Source organism: Cynocephalus volans, chromosome 4 (assembly GCF_027409185.1).
Source record: "Cynocephalus volans isolate mCynVol1 chromosome 4, mCynVol1.pri, whole genome shotgun sequence".
Classification (NCBI taxonomy): Eukaryota; Metazoa; Chordata; class Mammalia; order Dermoptera; family Cynocephalidae; genus Cynocephalus; species Cynocephalus volans.
The window spans coordinates 159599794-159617353 of record NC_084463.1 but is presented as its reverse complement, the minus strand read 5'-3'; the positions used below and the strand labels follow the sequence as shown (position 1 = coordinate 159617353).

General features: G+C 59.7%; 6 protein-coding genes across 22 annotated transcripts; 1 reads left to right on the top strand and 5 right to left on the bottom strand.

Annotated features, from left to right (window-relative positions):
• Nucleotides 1–269: 269 nt before the first annotated feature.
• Nucleotides 270–2906, bottom strand: FKBP2 (FKBP prolyl isomerase 2). Of its 5 annotated transcripts, none has more exons than XM_063094425.1 (6): nucleotides 2846–2906; nucleotides 1450–1618; nucleotides 1017–1129; nucleotides 830–876; nucleotides 462–497; nucleotides 270–373 (listed from the first exon to the last, which is right to left on the bottom strand). In XM_063094425.1, exons 2-6 carry the CDS (start codon nucleotides 1612–1614, stop codon nucleotides 312–314), a joined length of 423 nt encoding a protein of 140 aa, XP_062950495.1. In that variant the 5' UTR covers nucleotides 1615–1618; nucleotides 2846–2906; the 3' UTR covers nucleotides 270–311. The 5 variants fall into 5 exon arrangements, with proteins under 5 accessions (XP_062950495.1, XP_062950498.1, XP_062950496.1 ...); XM_063094428.1 differs by lacking the exon at nucleotides 2846–2906 and adding an exon at nucleotides 2268–2340; XM_063094426.1 differs by lacking the exon at nucleotides 2846–2906 and adding an exon at nucleotides 2139–2220.
• On the bottom strand, nucleotides 1866–2756 carry LOC134375747 (collagen alpha-1(III) chain). The gene has a single exon (XM_063094430.1). The coding sequence runs from the start codon at nucleotides 2695–2697 to the stop codon at nucleotides 1912–1914; it is 786 nt and encodes a 261-aa protein (XP_062950500.1). The 5' UTR covers nucleotides 2698–2756; the 3' UTR covers nucleotides 1866–1911.
• A 1953-nt stretch (nucleotides 2907–4859) lies between the features above and the next one.
• VEGFB (vascular endothelial growth factor B) lies at nucleotides 4860–8104 on the bottom strand. Of its 3 annotated transcripts, none has more exons than XM_063093739.1 (7): nucleotides 7958–8103; nucleotides 7368–7410; nucleotides 6852–7048; nucleotides 6574–6647; nucleotides 6368–6403; nucleotides 5900–6034; nucleotides 4860–5288 (listed from the first exon to the last, which is right to left on the bottom strand). In XM_063093739.1, the coding sequence occupies exons 1-7, from the start codon at nucleotides 8015–8017 to the stop codon at nucleotides 5267–5269; spliced, it is 567 nt and encodes a 188-aa protein (XP_062949809.1). In that variant the 5' UTR covers nucleotides 8018–8103; the 3' UTR covers nucleotides 4860–5266. The 3 variants fall into 3 exon arrangements, with proteins under 3 accessions (XP_062949809.1, XP_062949808.1, XP_062949810.1); XM_063093738.1 differs by having other exon boundaries at nucleotides 5900–6135; nucleotides 7958–8101; XM_063093740.1 differs by lacking the exon at nucleotides 6368–6403 and having other exon boundaries at nucleotides 7958–8104.
• Nucleotides 8105–8548: 444 nt separating this feature from the next.
• Nucleotides 8549–11892, bottom strand: DNAJC4 (DnaJ heat shock protein family (Hsp40) member C4). Of its 6 annotated transcripts, none has more exons than XM_063094174.1 (7): nucleotides 11816–11892; nucleotides 11394–11494; nucleotides 10562–10655; nucleotides 9885–10069; nucleotides 9634–9798; nucleotides 8828–8910; nucleotides 8549–8738 (listed from the first exon to the last, which is right to left on the bottom strand). In XM_063094174.1, the coding sequence occupies exons 2-7, from the start codon at nucleotides 11477–11479 to the stop codon at nucleotides 8557–8559; spliced, it is 795 nt and encodes a 264-aa protein (XP_062950244.1). In that variant the 5' UTR covers nucleotides 11480–11494; nucleotides 11816–11892; the 3' UTR covers nucleotides 8549–8556. The 6 variants fall into 6 exon arrangements, with proteins under 6 accessions (XP_062950244.1, XP_062950243.1, XP_062950246.1 ...); XM_063094173.1 differs by lacking the exon at nucleotides 11816–11892 and adding an exon at nucleotides 11611–11805; XM_063094176.1 differs by lacking the exon at nucleotides 11816–11892 and having other exon boundaries at nucleotides 8828–8914; nucleotides 11394–11805.
• Nucleotides 11893–12258: 366 nt separating this feature from the next.
• On the bottom strand, nucleotides 12259–14874 carry NUDT22 (nudix hydrolase 22). Of its 3 annotated transcripts, none has more exons than XM_063095436.1 (6): nucleotides 14846–14874; nucleotides 14015–14513; nucleotides 13526–13624; nucleotides 12949–13046; nucleotides 12734–12827; nucleotides 12259–12424 (listed from the first exon to the last, which is right to left on the bottom strand). In XM_063095436.1, exons 2-6 carry the CDS (start codon nucleotides 14492–14494, stop codon nucleotides 12323–12325), a joined length of 873 nt encoding a protein of 290 aa, XP_062951506.1. In that variant the 5' UTR covers nucleotides 14495–14513; nucleotides 14846–14874; the 3' UTR covers nucleotides 12259–12322. The 3 variants fall into 3 exon arrangements, with proteins under 3 accessions (XP_062951506.1, XP_062951505.1, XP_062951504.1); XM_063095435.1 differs by lacking the exon at nucleotides 14846–14874 and adding an exon at nucleotides 14783–14836; XM_063095434.1 differs by lacking the exon at nucleotides 14846–14874 and adding an exon at nucleotides 14696–14776.
• A 57-nt stretch (nucleotides 14875–14931) lies between these two features.
• Nucleotides 14932–17332, top strand: TRPT1 (tRNA phosphotransferase 1). Of its 4 annotated transcripts, none has more exons than XM_063094517.1 (8): nucleotides 14932–15091; nucleotides 15262–15345; nucleotides 15591–15672; nucleotides 16211–16380; nucleotides 16465–16567; nucleotides 16846–16902; nucleotides 16975–17088; nucleotides 17194–17332. In XM_063094517.1, exons 2-8 carry the CDS (start codon nucleotides 15271–15273, stop codon nucleotides 17283–17285), a joined length of 693 nt encoding a protein of 230 aa, XP_062950587.1. In that variant the 5' UTR covers nucleotides 14932–15091; nucleotides 15262–15270; the 3' UTR covers nucleotides 17286–17332. The 4 variants fall into 4 exon arrangements, with proteins under 4 accessions (XP_062950587.1, XP_062950584.1, XP_062950588.1 ...); XM_063094514.1 differs by having other exon boundaries at nucleotides 16465–16639; XM_063094518.1 differs by having other exon boundaries at nucleotides 16978–17088; nucleotides 17194–17331.
• The last annotated feature ends 228 nt before the right edge of the window (nucleotides 17333–17560 follow it).

Below are 17560 nucleotides of genomic sequence, written 5' to 3'. Positions count from 1 at the left end.
CTGGAAGTGGCTGGGGAACTGCAGGGGGAGGGTGCTATTGCTGTTGGCAGGAAGGAACATTCCTTTTTCCCTCTGGGCAAGATCCACCATGCCATTGAGCCTAGACCCCAACACTCTGCAGTCAGGAAAGGAGAAAAGGGTGAGGGTGGGGGGATGCTGAAGGAGTCGGTAGGCTGAAGCTGTGTTCTAAGTCTCCCAGGGCCCACAAACAAACACAGGCTCACTCCTTGGGTTTTTTTTAAGTTTTTTTGTTTTTTTTAAACAGTCTGGTCCCTGATGAAGGCCTCTCTCCCTGCCCCTCCCCACTCTGGCTACAGTTCTGAACGTCGCTCGATTTTGAGCAGCTCCACTTCAAACACCAGAGTTGCACCACCTGTAGGGGAGAAGTGGGCTAAGATGTGAACTAGGGCCACGGGGAGAGGGAATGGCTGCAGGAGATGGAGGATAAGAAGTTATATTACCTGGAATCTTTGGAGGAGCTCCCCGCTCTCCATACCCTGTTAAAGATGCACAAAGAAATAGTGAGCTACGGCAGGCTCTCTTCCAGTTCAGGAAAAGGGAGGAGTGTTCTGCAGCCAGCCAGGCAGCAAGAAGGCCAGAAATGGAGGTATAATGGGAATGGGAGAGGATGCCAAATGCATGGCAGACAGCAGAGGGTGGGAACTACAGCTGAGGGTCTTGCCCTGTCCTCACTGCTGGACACAAGCACTTGGAAGAGGCATGTATTGTAATGAGGGAATAGGATGCAGACCTATGAGAGGCTGAAGCAGCCTTTACCCTTCCCACACACCCCAAACCCCTCTATAGCCTCTCAGGAAGGGCCTCTTACCCAGCTCTGATGGGATCACCAGCTTCCGCTTTTCCCCCTCACACATCCTGTGGGAAGATACATGCTCAGCACATGGCAGCACCCAGGCCCCCTGCCCCACCCCTAGGGCTTGCCTCCCACAGCTCACATCCTGGACCATATCCATGCATGCCCCCCCCAACCCTCTTCCCTCCTGTTCCCAACTCACCCCAGTAGCCCCTGATCCCAGCCCTTGATGACCTGGCCCGTGCCAAGGGAGAAGACAAAGGGCTGGTTCTGGGGCAGGCTGCTGTCAAACTCCGTCCCATCTTCCAGCTTTCCCTGTGGGACAGTGGGAAGGCCAGTGAGAAGGAGGGGACCACTCCTGACCACCCTGAGCTGTTCTCCCCATCAGGCTGGCCCCCATAGCATTGACAATCATAGTCATTGAAGGGGACAGAGCCTTGGGTAGCCCACAGTACACTGTCACTGCCTGCTGGTGCCTACCGGGGGAGTAGACAATGAAAGGCAAGATAGAACCATGGAAACTGGCTGAGAGGGAGAGGGGATTTGCCAAAGTCACCCCCCTGGTTGGTGGAGGAACCGACTTCCAAATCCTTTCTGGTCCCCAGAAGCCCCACCCCCAAAGCTCCGCCCCTTACCGTGTAGTGCATGTGCAGGACGTCCCCCTTGCGAGATTTGATGGGACAGTGGTCCACCCGCTTCTTGACCCCGATCTGCAGCTTCCGTTTGCCCTCGGCCCCCGTGGCCGAGGCCAGGGTGCTCAGGCAGATGGACAGTACTGTCAGGACCCAGCTCAGCCTCATGTCTCTGCGGGCACAGACCCCGACCGACCGACCGGGAGGAGGGCGGGGAAGGCATGGAACACGGGCAGGTACGAGCCCCCACCGTAGTACCTTGCCTGCCCCTCGGGATCCCCTTGTCCCGGGTCACCGCCCTCTCCCCCGGGCTCCGTGGCCACACTTACCAGTCCAGTGAGAAGGGGGCTTGGCCGAGGACCCCAGCAGCGGGGAGAGGGGGTCAGGGGAGGCCACAGCAGCCAGGGCCCCACCCCTTTGCTCACCCCCAAACCTTCCCTCCCTCCTGGTCCCCACCTGCGCTCTTCAATTCCCACCCGTCCCTTTACGCAAAGTCCAGACTCTATCTGACTGCACAGCAGTTGCCCCGACCGGGCGGCCCCACTCACGCCACACCCAGCTGCCCCCGGCCCAGCACACCCACACCTCTGCGGCTGCTGCAGGGGGTCGGCCCCGAGGCACCCACACATCCCCGCTGGGTGGCTCCGGGGAGCTCCGATCCTCCGGAGGTACCCCCCAGCCCGGCCCTGTACCTCCGCCCGGGGCGCCGCCCCAGCTCTGAGCCCTCGGGGGTCTCCGGGGTATCCAGACTGGCCCTGTGTCGGCCGGCCGCCCAGCCCGCTCCACCCACACCACCTCTCCGGGGGGAGTTCTCGGCCTACCCCGTCCCCAGGCCCTGCCACCACGGAGACCGCCCCCGCGCGGACGCCCCGGGCCATTGCTCTGGCCTAGCCCTTCGCTTGGCTCCTTGGCCCCGCCCTTTAAGGAGCGTAGTCCCGCCCCCGGCCCTGCGGCCCCGCCCCCGACAGAACTAGGCCCCTTTGCCACGCCACTCACCGACGGAAATCCCGCCCCCAGCGCCTGGGCTCCGTCCCCCTCGGTCTCCAGACCCGACGCCCCGCCTTCCACCTGTTCCAGCTCCTCCTCCAGGAGCCGGGCTCCGCCCCCCACCGGTCCTAGCTCCGCCCCCAACTGCCGAGCTCCGCCCTCCACTGGCACCAGCACGGAGGTCCCACCCGTCTCTGTCCCACGTCCCGCCCCGATTCGCAGGGCTCCGCCCCGTGCGGCGTGAGAACCCTCCCCCTGCGGCATCTCCAAACAGCTCCGACCCCAACCCCCAATTTCCTTGTCACCTATTTCTCGTTGACACTCGGAGCCCCGACCCGCTTCTGCCCGGCCTGATCCAGCCTGCCCTCTTGCACCCCGGCTCCCCCCAGCCCGGGCTGTGGCCCCCGCTCACCTCCTCGCCGCGCCCCCGGAGTCAACCCCGGTCGTGCTGCCACCTCTGCGCAGGCGCGTCCCCGCCGCTACCAGGCCGAGCCACGCCGCCCTCCCTCATTGGACAATGCGAAACCCGCTGCCACCCGCTTGCTGGCGCGGCTTCACCCCTAGCTCAGCCTCCCGCGCCGCCGCGTGACTCGTGCGTCACTTCTGGCGGGGCGGTAGTCTTTGAGGGTAGGTGGAAGTGACTTCCGAAAGAGCTGAAAGCTCTTCCGGCCGAGGTGACTTTAAGGTCAGGTGGGCGTGGGTTCCCGGAGGGGGTCTTGTGGCGCCATTTTATGTCGCCCCCAGCCGGGTCTCCTGCTTGCTCTTGGCCTCTTCGTGACCCCCAAGCCTCAGTCAGTTGCTGTGGAAAGAGCCTGAGCTTCAGAGCGAGACTTGGGTTTGAACTCCGGGTCTGCCACTCACTGACTGGTCGTGTGACCTTGAGCAAGTTCCTTGCCTGGAAGAATTTGGCTTGTAAAGGGGCTCGATAACAGCCACCCCCCAGGCCACCTGAAGGACTGAGACGCTGTGCCGCGCCAGGCCCGGTCCTACAGCGCATGCTCCTTCCCTCTTCTTTCAGCATCCAGGTCCATCTCCACCTGCCGCACACAGCAGTCATGACTGCAGTGGTCTGGCTGGGCCTGTTCCCCACCAGACCAATTTCCAGGTGCCCCAGTAAACGTGTCAACTAAAGTAATGAACCTGCAGTTGAGAGGCAGCTAAACCTAGAGGTTTAGGGAGACAGCCGACTTGAGCTCAAATCCCCAGGCCAATGAGTCTTTCTGGACTAATTTCCTCAATTGAAAAAGGCAGATTAAGAAAAGAAAAAAAGGTAGGTATTCAGTATGCTGACCTCCGAACTGAGGATGAAGCGTGGAGGTGCCGGTGAACATTGTGCATGTCTGGTGGGGCTAAGTGGGTGGGAGGTGGTAGCTCCAGGGCCCTAACCCTCATCTGTCTCACCCTAACTTTACGGCATATGGCAGGATCAGTGACATCATGGCTGAGAAAATGATTTGAAAGCAGTAATCACTGTTAGGAATTCTCTCTTCCAGTTGAACCCACTCCTACCTTGGGCCACCAAGATTATGACCACACCCTCCAACCCAACACTTCAGAGAAAGCCTCCATTAGGGTGGTTGCTTTGGGTTAATTCTGACCCTAAATGTCCTACTGCAGCTGGGCAAAGCACTGGTGCCCAGTGTTGGCCGTCAGTCCACCACCTCACCACTCAGCCCTGGCACTAGAGGCTGTAGGGAGAATGGTGGGTGCCGAGCTTGGGCTGCATCAGACAAGTCGGGTGAGACTCAGGCCACAGCTGATGAGGAGAGCCCTAGGGTGCAAGGAGGTGAAGGTGGAGAAAACTGTGGGTCGGGGTTGGGGGAGCCTGTCTTCCAGACCAAGCCCACCAGCCACAGACCTTAGTGCTTCCCTCGCAGGCGGGGGGAGTGAGGTGGGGGCAGGACAGGTGCAAGGCCTTAGAGTTAAGCTACAGGGAGCAAAAAGCAGTAAGCACTGAAGTGCTGCCCTGTGCTCAGGAGGGAAAATGGGTGTTCTTTTCTATTATGTGAAAACAGACTCAAATTTCTCCTGAGCCCTTGGGCTCCAACCACAGCAATCATCTGTTCTCTCCATGTGCACATTTGGAAACTGAGGCTCAGAAAAACAGGAGCAATGACAACCAAGGTTACTCAGCAGACCTGGGTACCACCTCAACCTCACTGGCCATAGCAGGCCATCTCACTCCAGAAAGGAACGCTTGTGACAAGCAGGGAGGCGGGAAATCCCCAGTGCCTGGCCATAACAACATGAATGTGATGAACACGTGATTCTGACTCTGTCCAGGATCGGCTGAGGGGCCTTAGGCCTCATTTCTCCATCTGCACAAGAGTAAGACATGCTTTGCGTCTAGGAGGCAGTGATGCAGACATTCATGCCCAAACCAGGCAGCATGGACAGTGACAAACAGTGACACAGGCAAGGACAACTCCTTCCATCTCTTTTATCAGGGTTGGGGGTCACAGTTCTTGTACCAATGCCCAAATCCCATTATTTGGGGTTTTCTCAGGGAGGGGAGGGAGGAGCCAGTTGTAAGATGCTCACTTGCACAAGGTGGTTAAAAACGGAAACAGCACCCCATTCTCCTCTTAGCTGGCACATGAACGGTCTTGCAGCCTCCAAGTCTCCTCATACAACTCTGTCCATCCTGTTAGATGGCAGCCTCAACGAGACAAGGGATGACAGGAGAGCCCTCTGAGAGGCCCAGTTCCTGGAACAGCTTCTGCCCAGGCTGAGGTCTGGGGGGCTGGGCTGTTCTCATCAGGCTCCCCTCGCTTTCCACACTGGAGTGTGGCCTGTGAGGCAAGTGGCCCCGCTGAGTCTGAAAAGCCATCTGTCACCTTCGCAGCTTCCGGCACCTGAGGAGAGAAGGAAGGGATCTGCTCATGCTGGCTGGAGCTCAGCCCAGCTGCTCTTGACTCGTTCGCTCCTTACCTTCTGTGAACGCCACTCTCTGCTCACACTCCTAGGAAGCCCTCCTGGCCTGGCCCCAGGGCCTGGCTGTGGAAGTCTGGGGTGGTGAGAAGCACCACAAACAAGGGCGGGCAAGGGTTCTATTACGTCCCCTGGCCTCTCAGAGCCCATAAGGTAGGGCAAATGTCTACCACAGGGGTTTCTGGGAAGACCCAGACTTTGCAAATTGGAAAGCTGTCTCCTTCATTTCTATTCCAGGCAGATGTCACTTCCTCCAGGAGATCTATGACCTCTCCAAGGTGATGTAAGGTGACTCTGACAACAGTCTTCAACATTCTCTGCCGGAATCATCTCTCCTGAGTCTGGCTCCACATCAAAATGTGAGCCTTGTTTACGCTGCTCCCAGTGCCAGCGGACACTTGGTAAATATTTGCTCAACACATTCAACAGCTTCCCCTACCCTGGCCCTTCTCCCACTGGCAGGCTCACCCTGGACCTGCTCCAGGACAGGGCCTTGATGCTTTCCCAAACAAATGCCACCCCACAGACTCCTCACCTGCAGGTGTCTGGGTTCAGCTCTAAGCCCCGCCCTTGGCAACGGAGGAAGCTGCGGCGGCGGCAGCGGCAGTGGCAGGTCCGGGGGTCAGGGCGCTGGCGGCGCTGGGTGCAGCGTGGGCAGAGGGGCCTGGGGCTGGAGTGGGATGGGTGATGTCAGCTGGGGAGGGTGCTCCAGGGGCAGAGTCCCAGCCCGGAACAGATCGGGGCTGGGGACGGTGGTGGGGAGTGGCAGCCCTAGGAGGAGAAGCAACATGTCTGGGGCGGGAAGGAAGAGTCTTCCCAGAGCTGGGGTTGGGACAGCACACAGACTTGGGGAGCAGAGGAAAAGGGGAGAGGGGAGACAGGTGGGAAGAGAAAGAGGGGAGGAGACCACAGCTTCCTCACTCATACACCCCTCCCCCCCGTTACATCCTGGGCACTGGGCCTGGGCTCCAACCCCACCTCATCAGGAGCCCAAGAGACTCACCTATCTGGCTTCACAGCACTTTCTCTTTTTTTTGGTCTGAAAAGTGAGACAGAGACAAAGAGGAGGAGGATCAGGAAATCCAAGCATCCTATTCTCTTGCCTAGATCCCAGACCTACCCCTGGCTCTCCTTTTAGAAACCGGTCCCCACTGCCTCACACCCCCAAGCCTGGACTCTGCAAGCTCAGAAGTTGGGCCTGGCTGGCACCTGCATTCACATTGGCTGTGTTCTTCCAGGGACATCTCCCCCAGCTGACTGCTTGGGTACCGGATCATGAGGATCTGTGCTCAGGAGAACAGGGAGAGAAACAGTGAGAGGGAGAGAGAGAAAGAGGATGCTCCATAGGCTGAAGGGAGAACAGCTGGCCCAACAGCCAGGACCCTGGCCACCAACCCTGCAACCCCCTGCGCACCAGTCTCTGGGCTGGGCCCGCCCCCACAGTGCCAGCATCCACCCCAGCCTGCTTGCTCCACCTGCCCCAGTACCTGCATTCGGACTTGGTGCTGCCCAGTGGGCACACACTCCAGGCCGTCGTCAGGGCAGCAGCCACCGCAGCGCTGCACGGTCACGCAGCTCGGCACTAGCTGTTTGGCCACCGTACCCATGAGTTCCACAGTCAGAGGCACCACTACCTCCCGTGGCTGGCAGGTGGCACGAGCATACACGTCTATCCATGACACCACTGGGGGCAGAGCGGTAAGGGTTAACCCACTGGGTTTCCTGCAGCTGCTCTCAGCAGCTGTCCTCCCAGCCCCCATGTCACAGCCACAGCCACCCTCCCCTAGTCCTCCCATTCTGCCCTCCCAACCAGCCTTCTCCTGCCCTGTTTATCCAGAACCCCACTGCCTCAGTTTCCTCTTCTGTGAAATAGAATGATAGTTTGCATCTTATAGGAGAGTTGTGATTACACAAAATGATGGACACAAGGAGCCCCAGAAGCACAGCCAATGGATGGCAAACTCATTTACTACTGGCTAGTGCAATGTTATTCTAACTATTACCTTTCTTCTGGTGGCCTGGGGCATCAGGCTGGGAGACAGGGGCCTGTGGGAGAAAAGAAATGTGGACCGAAGTTGCACTCTACCAGGGGTTGTCCCTGTCCTCAGGGCTCTGCCCTTGCGTCAGGAGGCTTCACCTCCTCTCTGACATCTTTCCAAATCACTGTTCCTGAGGCCACTGCTCTAGCTTTACGTTTCCTCTCCTAGCCATCTGGGGCCTATCCCGGCCCAAGACCAGCTAGGCGCGCTCTGCAGGTGGAGTCAAATCTTCAAACCCGGGGGCCGGGCTTGTTCTGGAGGATACAGGTCATGAGTGGGAACAGTGGGCGCCAAACCTGGTCCTGAGGGCACTGAGGCAGCTCCGCCCCTTGCGGTCAGGGGACGGGGTGGGGCGGGGGCGTGGCCCCGAGTCTTGGCTGGCTGGCCCGCGGGGAGGGGCACCTCCCGGGGATGGCCGGCCCGGCCCCCGCGATGCCCGCGTTCGAGGCCGGACCCCGTGGATCCCCTGGGCTGAGGCTGCTCGGCGCTTCCCCACTTCCGCCAACCTTGAGAGAGGGCACCGCGGGCGGGCGGGATGTCGGGGACGCACTTACCTGGGCGGGGGCCAGCTGCAGGAGCGCGGCGAGCAGCAGACGGCGGAGCAGGGGGCTCATGGTGCCCGCGGGGGCCGCGCGCCGGGGGCGCCCGCATCGCCCTAGCCCGGCGGCGCGGGGGGCGGCGGCAGCCAGAGCCCCATGGCGCGGGCCCGGGCGAGGCGGGCGGGGGCCGGGCGCGGGGGGCGGCTCCTCCGCGGCCCCCTCCCGAGCCTTGGGCGCAGGCAGCGCAGCTCAGCGCAGCGGCGGCGGCCGGAGGAGCCGGACCGGCGGGCGGCCGGCGGCGGGCGGCGGCGGCGGGGACGACGGGGGCGACGGGGGGCCGGGCCCGGGCTGGCGGGCGGTCGGCTCATGTGACCCAGACACGCGCTCCCCACCGGGCCGTGGGGCGGGGGCGGGGCGGGGGGGCGAGGCCGCCGGCGGGGCCCGCCCTCTCCACACACCCCCTCCCGCCGTTGCAGGGGAAAGGGGACGCACCGCCCAGGGGGCCGGGCTCCCGGGTCGCCGCCGCCAACCCGCAGGGCGGAGCGCTGCCCCACGGCCAGGCCGACTGGTGGGCGCTGGGCCTGAAGGAGGGAGCAGGACACGAGCTCTGAAATTCACTTTATTGCACGCGTTTTGGGGCGTGGTGACTCCTGGGAAGGAAGCAGGGAGGACACGGCAGACCCTATGGTAGGCCCTATCCAAGTGAGCCCCTCAGGGGCTGGGGACTTAGGGAGGCCTGGGTGGTGGCTGCTGCTGCCTCTGCAGTCGCTCCTGCTGGAGCCTGGCTCTGTTGGCCCTGGAGGAGAGAACACCTCAGTGGTCGGGACAGGGATCCTAGAGAGTGGTGTCAGGACAGGGAGCAGGGGGGCAGGATAAAGGACAGACCTGGCCCGTGCCCGTGTGTCGTTGTAGATGGCTGTGATGATCCGATCCTTTTCATCCATGAAGCTACGGTGCACCTGCTCCAACTTCCTGCAAGGGGGTTACAGTTAACCCTGGGACTCCACTCTTTGCTGTCCTTCAAGTCCTGTCCCCCACCGCCAACTCTAGGTTCTCACAGCTTCACATCTGTGGGGACTTCAGCCTAATTCCGCCTGTGACAGGTGGGGAAGAGGGGCACAGAATGGCCTGGGCTTGTGCAGGGTCCAGTGGCACCTAAGTCCCTGGCTGTCCTGCTGAAGGTGGTGACAGCAGCTCTGAACAAACGGGTGCTTCTCCCAGAGGACAAGAAAGGTTGTGCATCTAACTCATCACTGAACTAGGCAGGCTGCTAGTACTGGGCACTGACATTTAGGTATCTTTGCTGTAGAAAATGACTTGTCATGGCATGTGTGAGTGGCAGGGAGACAGGCGACTGCCAAATGAATGAATGAATGAGGACGGTTACTGGTGAGGCTCGGTTTCAGTGCATTTACTTTTTGTGCATGATTTTGGTTGCCTCCAGCCCTCCCTGGCAGCCAGCACCAAAGATTTACATTCAAATTACGAAAACTGAAAATACTAACATTAGCCCTTAGTACAGCGTTGCCTTTACCAAATAAGTAGAGGCTCCAGAGACTGATTTCATGCAGTTCTTAGCTTTAGAGACCCAAGAGTGCAGGCCACAGGATGTGTGGATGGCTGGCTGACCATTCTTGGATTCACCCACTCTCCTGCCCTCTGCCCATCACCCAGGGAGGACAGGGATGCACCTGAAGGCGGCATAGTGCAGGCCCATGCCTGCCAGCATGAGCAGGATGCAGTACCCCAGCACCCGCTGGTTGTGTTTGTGCTGCTGCTGCCTCGATTCAGGCCCCTGTGGCCTCACACCGTGAAACTGGGCCCAGTATTGTGCATTAGGGGGCGCCCAGGAGCTGCTGAGAGGCAGAGGAAGGAATAGTGTGGGGATGAGGGTCCCCAGGAGACCTGGGAGTGTGGAAAGCTGGGGGCAAGACTACTGTACCTGTGTGTCTGACGAGCAGATTGGGGATGAGCTGTGGCACCTGGAGACTTCGGGGGACTCGCTGAGCGGAGCTGGTGGTCATAGCTACGGCGGCTCTGCTCACGGCTGAGCACACGGTATGCCTCACTCAGCTCCACAAAGCGGCTGTGCAGGGCTGGATTCCCAGGGTCCCGGTCGGGGTGCAGCTGGGATAGGGCAGGATTCTCCTTACCTCCCTTTCCATGTCCCTTCCCAGGACCCATCCTGATGATGTCCACCCACAAGGGCTTGTAACACTCCCAGAGGCCCTGCCTGGGCAGTGGCCCTCACTCTCAGGCCTGCCCACCCCTCCAGAATGCCAGATGGTCAAGAAGCACATTCTTGCCTCTCCCCTGGTTCAAGTTCTCCCACCAGCCAGCCCCCTTCTCTTATCATATATCCTGGTCCTGGTTTCTCGAGAGCAGGCAGGCAGGTCAAGAAAACCAAGCCCAGCCAATCAGACAGGACCCCTGGCTCCTGCCCCCAACCTTTCCTCCCACCTGGCCAGACCTCTGCCCCTTAAGCACCTCCCCCTTCCTATGCAGGCTGTAGGAACATGGCATGAGCCAGAGACACAGATCTACTCCTGGGAACTTGGAGAGCACCCTCATCTGACTCAGATTTCCTTTTCTCCCTCCCTATCTTAGGGGCACTGGTACCTCTTTGGACTTGCTGAAGAAAGCTCGTTTAACTTCATCAGTGCTGGCACCAGGATGCACCCCCAACAGTTCATAATAATTACTGGGAGCCGACCTGTGGAGAGAGGCCCAAACCTTCAGGGGCTGAGGGAATTCAAAGGATACCCCTGTCCTTCCCCTCCAGTCTCCCTGGGTCAAACCCTGCAACTCAGCCACCAGGAGCTGAGGAGGCTGAGGCAGATCCCAAGATAGATCTGTGTCCCGATCACCCCTCCCTTTTGCAGTGTTTGAGGCATGGTGCAGGTCAGGATTTCTCAAATTGTAGTCCTCAAACCCCTTGCATCAGAAACACGTGAAAAGCTTGTTTTAAAAAACAGATTCCTGAGCCCCACCTCATTCCTCCAGTTCAGAATCTCCAGAGCAGGGCCCAGGAATCTGCATTTCTGTGCCCTACCCCAGGGGTTATGCACAGTGATGCTTGACAGCCACTAGAGTTGTAGAGAAAGCACTGGGTTGGACCTGGGCTTTTCTGATCTGGGGCTGGGGGGTTAGCTCACTTGGGAGAGCGTGGTGCTGGTAACACCACGGTCACGGGTTTGGATCACCGTACTGGCCAGCTGCCACAAAAACATACCAAAATCCCTTATCTGCCCCTTAACTCAATCTATGTCCTTAGGGGTCATCACTTAATCTCTGATATTCAGTGTCCTCAGCAGCGAAGGTGAGGGTTACCTGAGACAAGCCTGTAAGGCACCTGATACAGAGCAGAGACCACAACTATCTCAGCACATAGGGCAGCCCTCAACAGAAACCCACCGAACAACCGGGTCTGGGCTTCCGGCGCCCAACTCACCGCTGCCCGGCGGCCGCTCCGAGGAGCCGGGTGGGAGGGCTGCGGGGCCACAGCCGGCACAGGCGCAGGGGCAACAGGGGCGGCATGGCGGCGAGCGGCAGCTGGGGAAAGGAGGCCACAAAGCAGAGGGCATTAGGACCGAGACGGGGCCAGCCTTCAAGCCCTGCGGGGGCAAAGGGAAGCGGCTGGCCCCGTTTTCTCGCGAAGGAAGACTGACGCAGGTCCGGGGGGGTCCTTCCTGCTCAGGTCCAGATCCCCGTGCCTGGGCCCACCCCTGCCTCTGACCCAGGCCTCCGGGGCCCTTCCCCGCACTGGCCTCGGTGTCTGGACAACCAGCCCGGGATGCCGAGACCCCCTCCCAACTCAGGGGGCTTGGGGGACGGGAGAAGGAGGGGCCACAGCCAAGCCCCGCCCCGCCTCACGCGCAGACACTGCGGCCGCCGTCATTTCCTATGCCACTTTAGTCCCTCCCCCGCTCTCTCATTGGCTTAGACGCCAATACCACGCCCACCGCCGGGAAAATGCAGACAGGCGGTGAAGACCCCGCCCCCGCGCACCTATTGGCCTTTGACACCTCGGGCCCACCCACCGAAGCTGAGGCCTGCGGACCTGCTAGACGCCGCCCGCACCCACGGTTCAGCTGCCGTCCCTCCGTCCCGTGGACGTTTCACAGAGCTGCTTCCACCCTATAGTCACGCCGGAGCCCGGCAAAGAAGGCACGGCCCTTATCCCCGGCTTGTAGAGGGGAAAACTGAGGCCAGGCTGGGGGTTTTTTCCCCCCAAGTCACTTGTCCTGTCCCTCAACCACCCAGGGCTCTCCCAATGGCCTCTTTCTGTCTCATGGAAACAGCAGATACCAACGGAATCCAAGAATAAAGTCCTTTATTGTCTTCAGAACTGTGGTGACAGGGCTGGGGACCCTAGGCGACTCAGGTGGGACTTCCCTGGACCCGGTTGTAGAGGAGGATGGCGCCTTTGGCCGAGGGGCAGAGCTCAGCCCACATTTCGGTCTCCTGCAATCTCCGCACGTTCTGTGAGGAAACAGAGACCCAGACATCCAGCCCTTACCACATCTCCTGTCGGGTCTGTGCCCAGAATTCCTGAGCCTCAGAGCCCTCTGCACTGCACTGTCCCTAGGGAGACACATTAAGAAAGCTAAATAGGTCCTTGGACCTTTCTCTTGGGCTGAGGGCAAGCCTTCTGACTACGGAGGAAACTCTGAGAGACCTGAGAGGGCCCGTCTGACCCAGCCACTCCCTCCCTGCAAAGCATGCATCACCAGACCACTTTGCAGGCCCCAGCCCTGGCTTCCAAGCAAGATGCAGTTGACTGCCTTGCACCTGAGTCTCCACAAAGATGATTCCTGTAGACTCGTGGGCCTCGGGCCCCCCACTCAGGTAATGCTTCTTCACCTGTTCAGAAGTCAGGCTGCACCTGGACAAGGACATGAGGGTGGCTCATGGCTGGCCAGCTCCTGCAAGGTCCCTGTGGAGCCCTGCCCCTCACCACCCACCTCACCCAGGATCCAGGATCTTGTGCCCCTGAGCCCACTCACTGGACGTAGAACTCGGCACTGGCTCGGCCGGCACTGGTCTCATTGCAGGCGATCCCCAACAGCAGGGGCTGGCTCAGGGTGAGCAGCGGCAGGTTCACCTGGGTCCAGAGGGTCCCACCTGTCAGTGCCCAAATCCCTGCTCCTCTCAATGGAGAAGAACCCACTACCCTTGTACAGCATTTAACAGTTTGTAGATCAAGTGTCCAGCACCAAAGAATTTCAGATCTTGGGCATGTTCATTTTACAGATGGGAAAACCAAAACCAGAGAGACTAAACAAGTTGCCCAGGGTCACCCAGAGGAAGTTCATTTAGTAAGTGGGACTCCCATTTACCCATCTTTCAACCACCGTAGGAGTAGGGAAGACATTTATCTTTGTTTGCACTGGTAAGAGGTAGAACCTGAGACGCAGGGTAGTGAGGGTAAGAAGTCCACTCCAAATACATCCAGCTGCAAAGCCAAGCTCTTCCCTCAATGCCAGCCAGATGCCTGCAGACCCTCCCACCAGCCCAGAATTCTGGCAAGTTCTGTCTCCTCCCTTCATACTCAATACGCTGTCCGTGACACTATTCACTCACCTCATCACAGATCTCCTGAAGGATACTGGAGAAGAGCTCACGTACCACCAGCTCCCCAGGGAGGTCTTTGTGCTGGGGGCTGTCACCAGGGCACAGGGCCTGTGAGAGGTCAGGCTCAGTCCTTGCTCCCCACCTGTTCCCGCCCTGTCTTCCCCTATACTTGCTGGCCCTGAGGGCCTGGTGTGGGCACAGCGTAAGAGTCTTGGTGATTCCCTAACCTAAGCCCTCCTTTTCCTGATGGACAACCAGAGGTCCATTTAGGAAGGAGTCACACTGGGGGCTGAAGGTGAGGTAGGGTATCGTTTTCTTCTGCCCACTCCCCCTCCCCATATTTCAGCTCAGGGGCAGGAGCAGGGCTGTCCTAAGCAGCTTTCAGAGAAACACCAGACCAATTTTCCCTTTAAGGGTTGAGGACACCAAACCTGGCAGGGCTTAGAGATCCAGCTTCCATGAGCTGGCTGGGTCTTTATGCCCAGCCTGGCATCTCACCTGAGGCTCAGGGTGCCCACCAGGCACATCTATCAGCCCAGGGGCCTCAGCCACCTGCCAAGAGCGGCGCAGGAAGACAAGGAAGTCATCAGTGGTGGCTAGTGCAGCACCCACACCCAGGGGGTCTGCCAGATAGGCTTGCTTGTCACCCCAGTCAATGGCCCCCTGCTGTCGCAGCCAGGCAGCTGAGCTGGCCCAGTTGGTGCCCAGGAAGTCTCGGTAGGAAGTAAGGCCCAGGCGCAGAAGCAGCTGTGGCATCGGCGAGTCAATGGGCGCCAGGGTGGCTGAATGCAGGCGGAATTTGGAGGCGTTGAAGAGCCAGGGTTGGGCCTGTAGCCGGGCTTCCCAGACGGCAGTGATGGCCTTGTCCCCGCCTGGCAGTGGGCGACGATCGTGGGCTGGGCTCAACTCAGCCCGTACCTGCTCCAGGGGCAGCCCCCCAGGAGGGCACTGCAGCAGCAGGGACACCTCAGGGTCCATGGTCTTGGACAGGGCAGCTCTGGAGGAAGACACAGACAGGTCTGTCACCCCGGGGGGCCCACCATCACCTCTGGCCCCAGCAGCTGGCCCCCTCTGTCACAAAATTCCTGAGGGATCCCCCAGCCCTTCTGCACCCCCTGACCATTCCTTGGGCGGTAAAGTGTCCTATCATCGCCAATAGCCCTGAGCCCGGCCGGGTACCGGGGTCTCCCGGGTATCCTGACCATCCAGAAGTCCTGGGTTCAGTCAGCCCCAAATGCCCATGTCCTCCCAACCCAGGGATCCTGCCTCCAAGCCGGGATGCGCCGGGACACAGGGTACGGAAGCTCCAGCCTCCAGCCGGGGACTCACCGGCAGGCAGGCCCGCGGGCTCCGCCCCTTTCCCCGAAGCGGAAGTGCCCGCCCCTTCTTCCGCAGCTTCTCATTGGCCGGTCCGGGCGCTCGGTGGCCTGCGGGGTCCGCCGCCCCGCCGGCCGCAGTCGGTGGCCTGTCTCTGTCCTGACGCTTCCGCCCTGTCTGCCTGAAAGGCACACCCGCGATCTTGGAGCGAGGGGGACTCGGCTTCCCTGGGCTCCGTCGCTGACAGTGTGACCTTGGGCAAGTCGCCTGCTGCGCCTTAGTTTCCCTATCTGCACCAGGGATTTGGGGGTGGGAAGCGAATTCAATGAGCTGTGTATCCCTCTTTCAGTTCTTATATGCTGAGGCTTTGCGACTTTCTGGGCAGGGTGGGGACATAGAAGGGTTCTTAAAGTCACTGATCCCCGCAGGTCTTGGCCATGAACTCCTCTGGAGGAAGGAGGCAGGAAGCAGCAGGGCCCAGGGGTAGAAGCGCTCACAGACCCCGGGAACAGGTGCGTTCCTCCCCACCTCCACCCCATGGTGGGAGGACAGGGGAGGGGGACTCGATTCTGAAACCTGGCTCCCTGGAAAATGCTGGTGGAGTTGGGGTAGAGGGTTGATGGGTCGTACTATTCCTGGAGACCACAGGGACTCCTCTCCCTCTGGTCTCGCTTTGCCGCAGAGTCACTCAGGGTTCAGGGTGGGCAGCAGGGCAGGATGACCATAGAAACCAGGGGCCACAACTGGGCTCTTTCAGGACCGAGATGTGCAGCTGTCGAAGGCCCTGTCCTACGTGCTGCGCCATGGGGCTTTGAAGCTGGGGCTTCCCATGGGTGCAGGTAAGTGAGGGTCTTGGAGGCTGGGGTGAGGAGTGGCTCCAGCCCAGGGCACAATGTGACCCTGTCTGTGACCCCTCTCCCATGGTTCCCATCTCTGTCTTATGAGGGAGGCACAGAGGGCACTTTGTCCCCCTGGACAAAGAAGACTGAGCCCAGAGCCCCATATCATGACCATGGAAAACTGGGAGAGGAGACCCTGCCTGGAGCAGGCCTGGTGATGCCCCCTCCAGCCAAGTGGCCCAGAAAACACTTACCCTGAGTGTGGGCACTTGGTATTGGGGCAACTGACATTTATTGAGTGTCCACTCTGGACCAGGTACTATGCTAAGCACTGTTTTTCCAACACTCCGTGAGACAGATCTTCCTGTGTAAGTTGAGGAAACTGAGGCCTAGAAAGGGGAGACTTTCTAAAGTTCACACAGATGAAGTGTGTGTGACTCCCCAAGCCCAGGCTTTGTTCCGATTGCCTGTGGCTCCCCTGTTAACGCTGGCCCAGGCCAGAGCAAGGCCGACTTCTGAGCACCCTGTCTGCCCACAGATGGCTTTGTGCCCCTGGGCACCCTCCTGCAGCTGCCTCAGTTCCACGGATTCTCAGCTGAAGATGTGCAGCGCGTGGTGGGCACCAGTGAGAAGCAACGGTTCGCCTTGCAGCCAGGGCATCCCAGCATTGGCCCCCTCATCCGGGCCAATCAGGGCCACTCCCTGAAGGTGGGAGCTAGCTAAGGGGACAAGTGGAGAGCCCCCTGCCCATGAAGGAGGTCTCACTGCTGCCCATTCAACCACCCATCCCAGGTACCTGAGTTGGAGCTGATGCCCCTAGAGATGCCACAGGCCCTACCCCTGATGCTAGTCCATGGCACATTCTGGAAGCACTGGCCATCCATCCTGCTCAAGGGTCTGTCCTGCCAGGGAAGGATGCACATCCACCTGGCCCCAGGACTGCCTGGGGACACTGGTGTCATCAGTGGTCAGTTCCCCCACCCAACCCAGCTATTCCCACCCATTCTGTCCTCCCAGGCCTCCTCCAAAGGTCACGGCTTCTCTTGTCTGAGGCCGCCCCTTGCCCTGCATGGAGCAGCACCCCTCCCTGCCCCCCAGCCCAGGACCCGTGTGCCCAGGTTTGCTGACTGCAGCCCTAGGTGCCCCAGGCTCCAGCTCCAGTTGTCTCTGCAGGCATGCGGCCAAACTGCGAAGTGGCTGTGTTCATCGATGGACCCCTGGCCCTGGCAGGTGAGTGTGGACACAGCAGGGACTGCCCGAGGTCTTCAAGGAGGGCATGAGCCACATATCTAGTTCTGTCAGTAGATGGAATACCCTTCTTCCGCTCTGCCAATGGGGTGATCCTGACTCCAGGGAATGCTGATGGCTTCCTGCTTCCCAAGTACTTCAAGGAGGCCCTGCAGCTACGCCCTACCCGTGAGAAGCACTACCCCTTCTCCTAGGCTTTGTGCCTGAAGCCTGTGCCCTTCTGCCCTCACCTCAGGTCTCCCTTTCTCTAACAAATTCTTGTCTCTATCTCAGGAAAACCCCTCTCCTTGGCTGGTGATAAAGAGACAGTGTGTCAGAGTGGCCCCAAGCATAGCCCCAGAAGAAGAAGGATGATTCAACAATAAAATACTTATTTATAAAAAAGAAATTTTTTGAAAAGTAACAAGAAAGAAACTCCAGTTGCAAACCGTGATTTATCATCCTGTAGCTAAATCTCGTCTTTCTTGTGTGCTCAGGGACTACATTTAGGTAAGGCCTTAGCCACTCAGACAAGGGAAGGTGGGTGCTGTATGAGCTCAGGGTCCACCATGCCTGGCCTGGGTGATGGCAGATTCTGGCCCAGCCAGTTCCTGGTCTGCACAAAGCCAGTGACAGTGGGTGAGTGTGCCCAGCTCAGTGA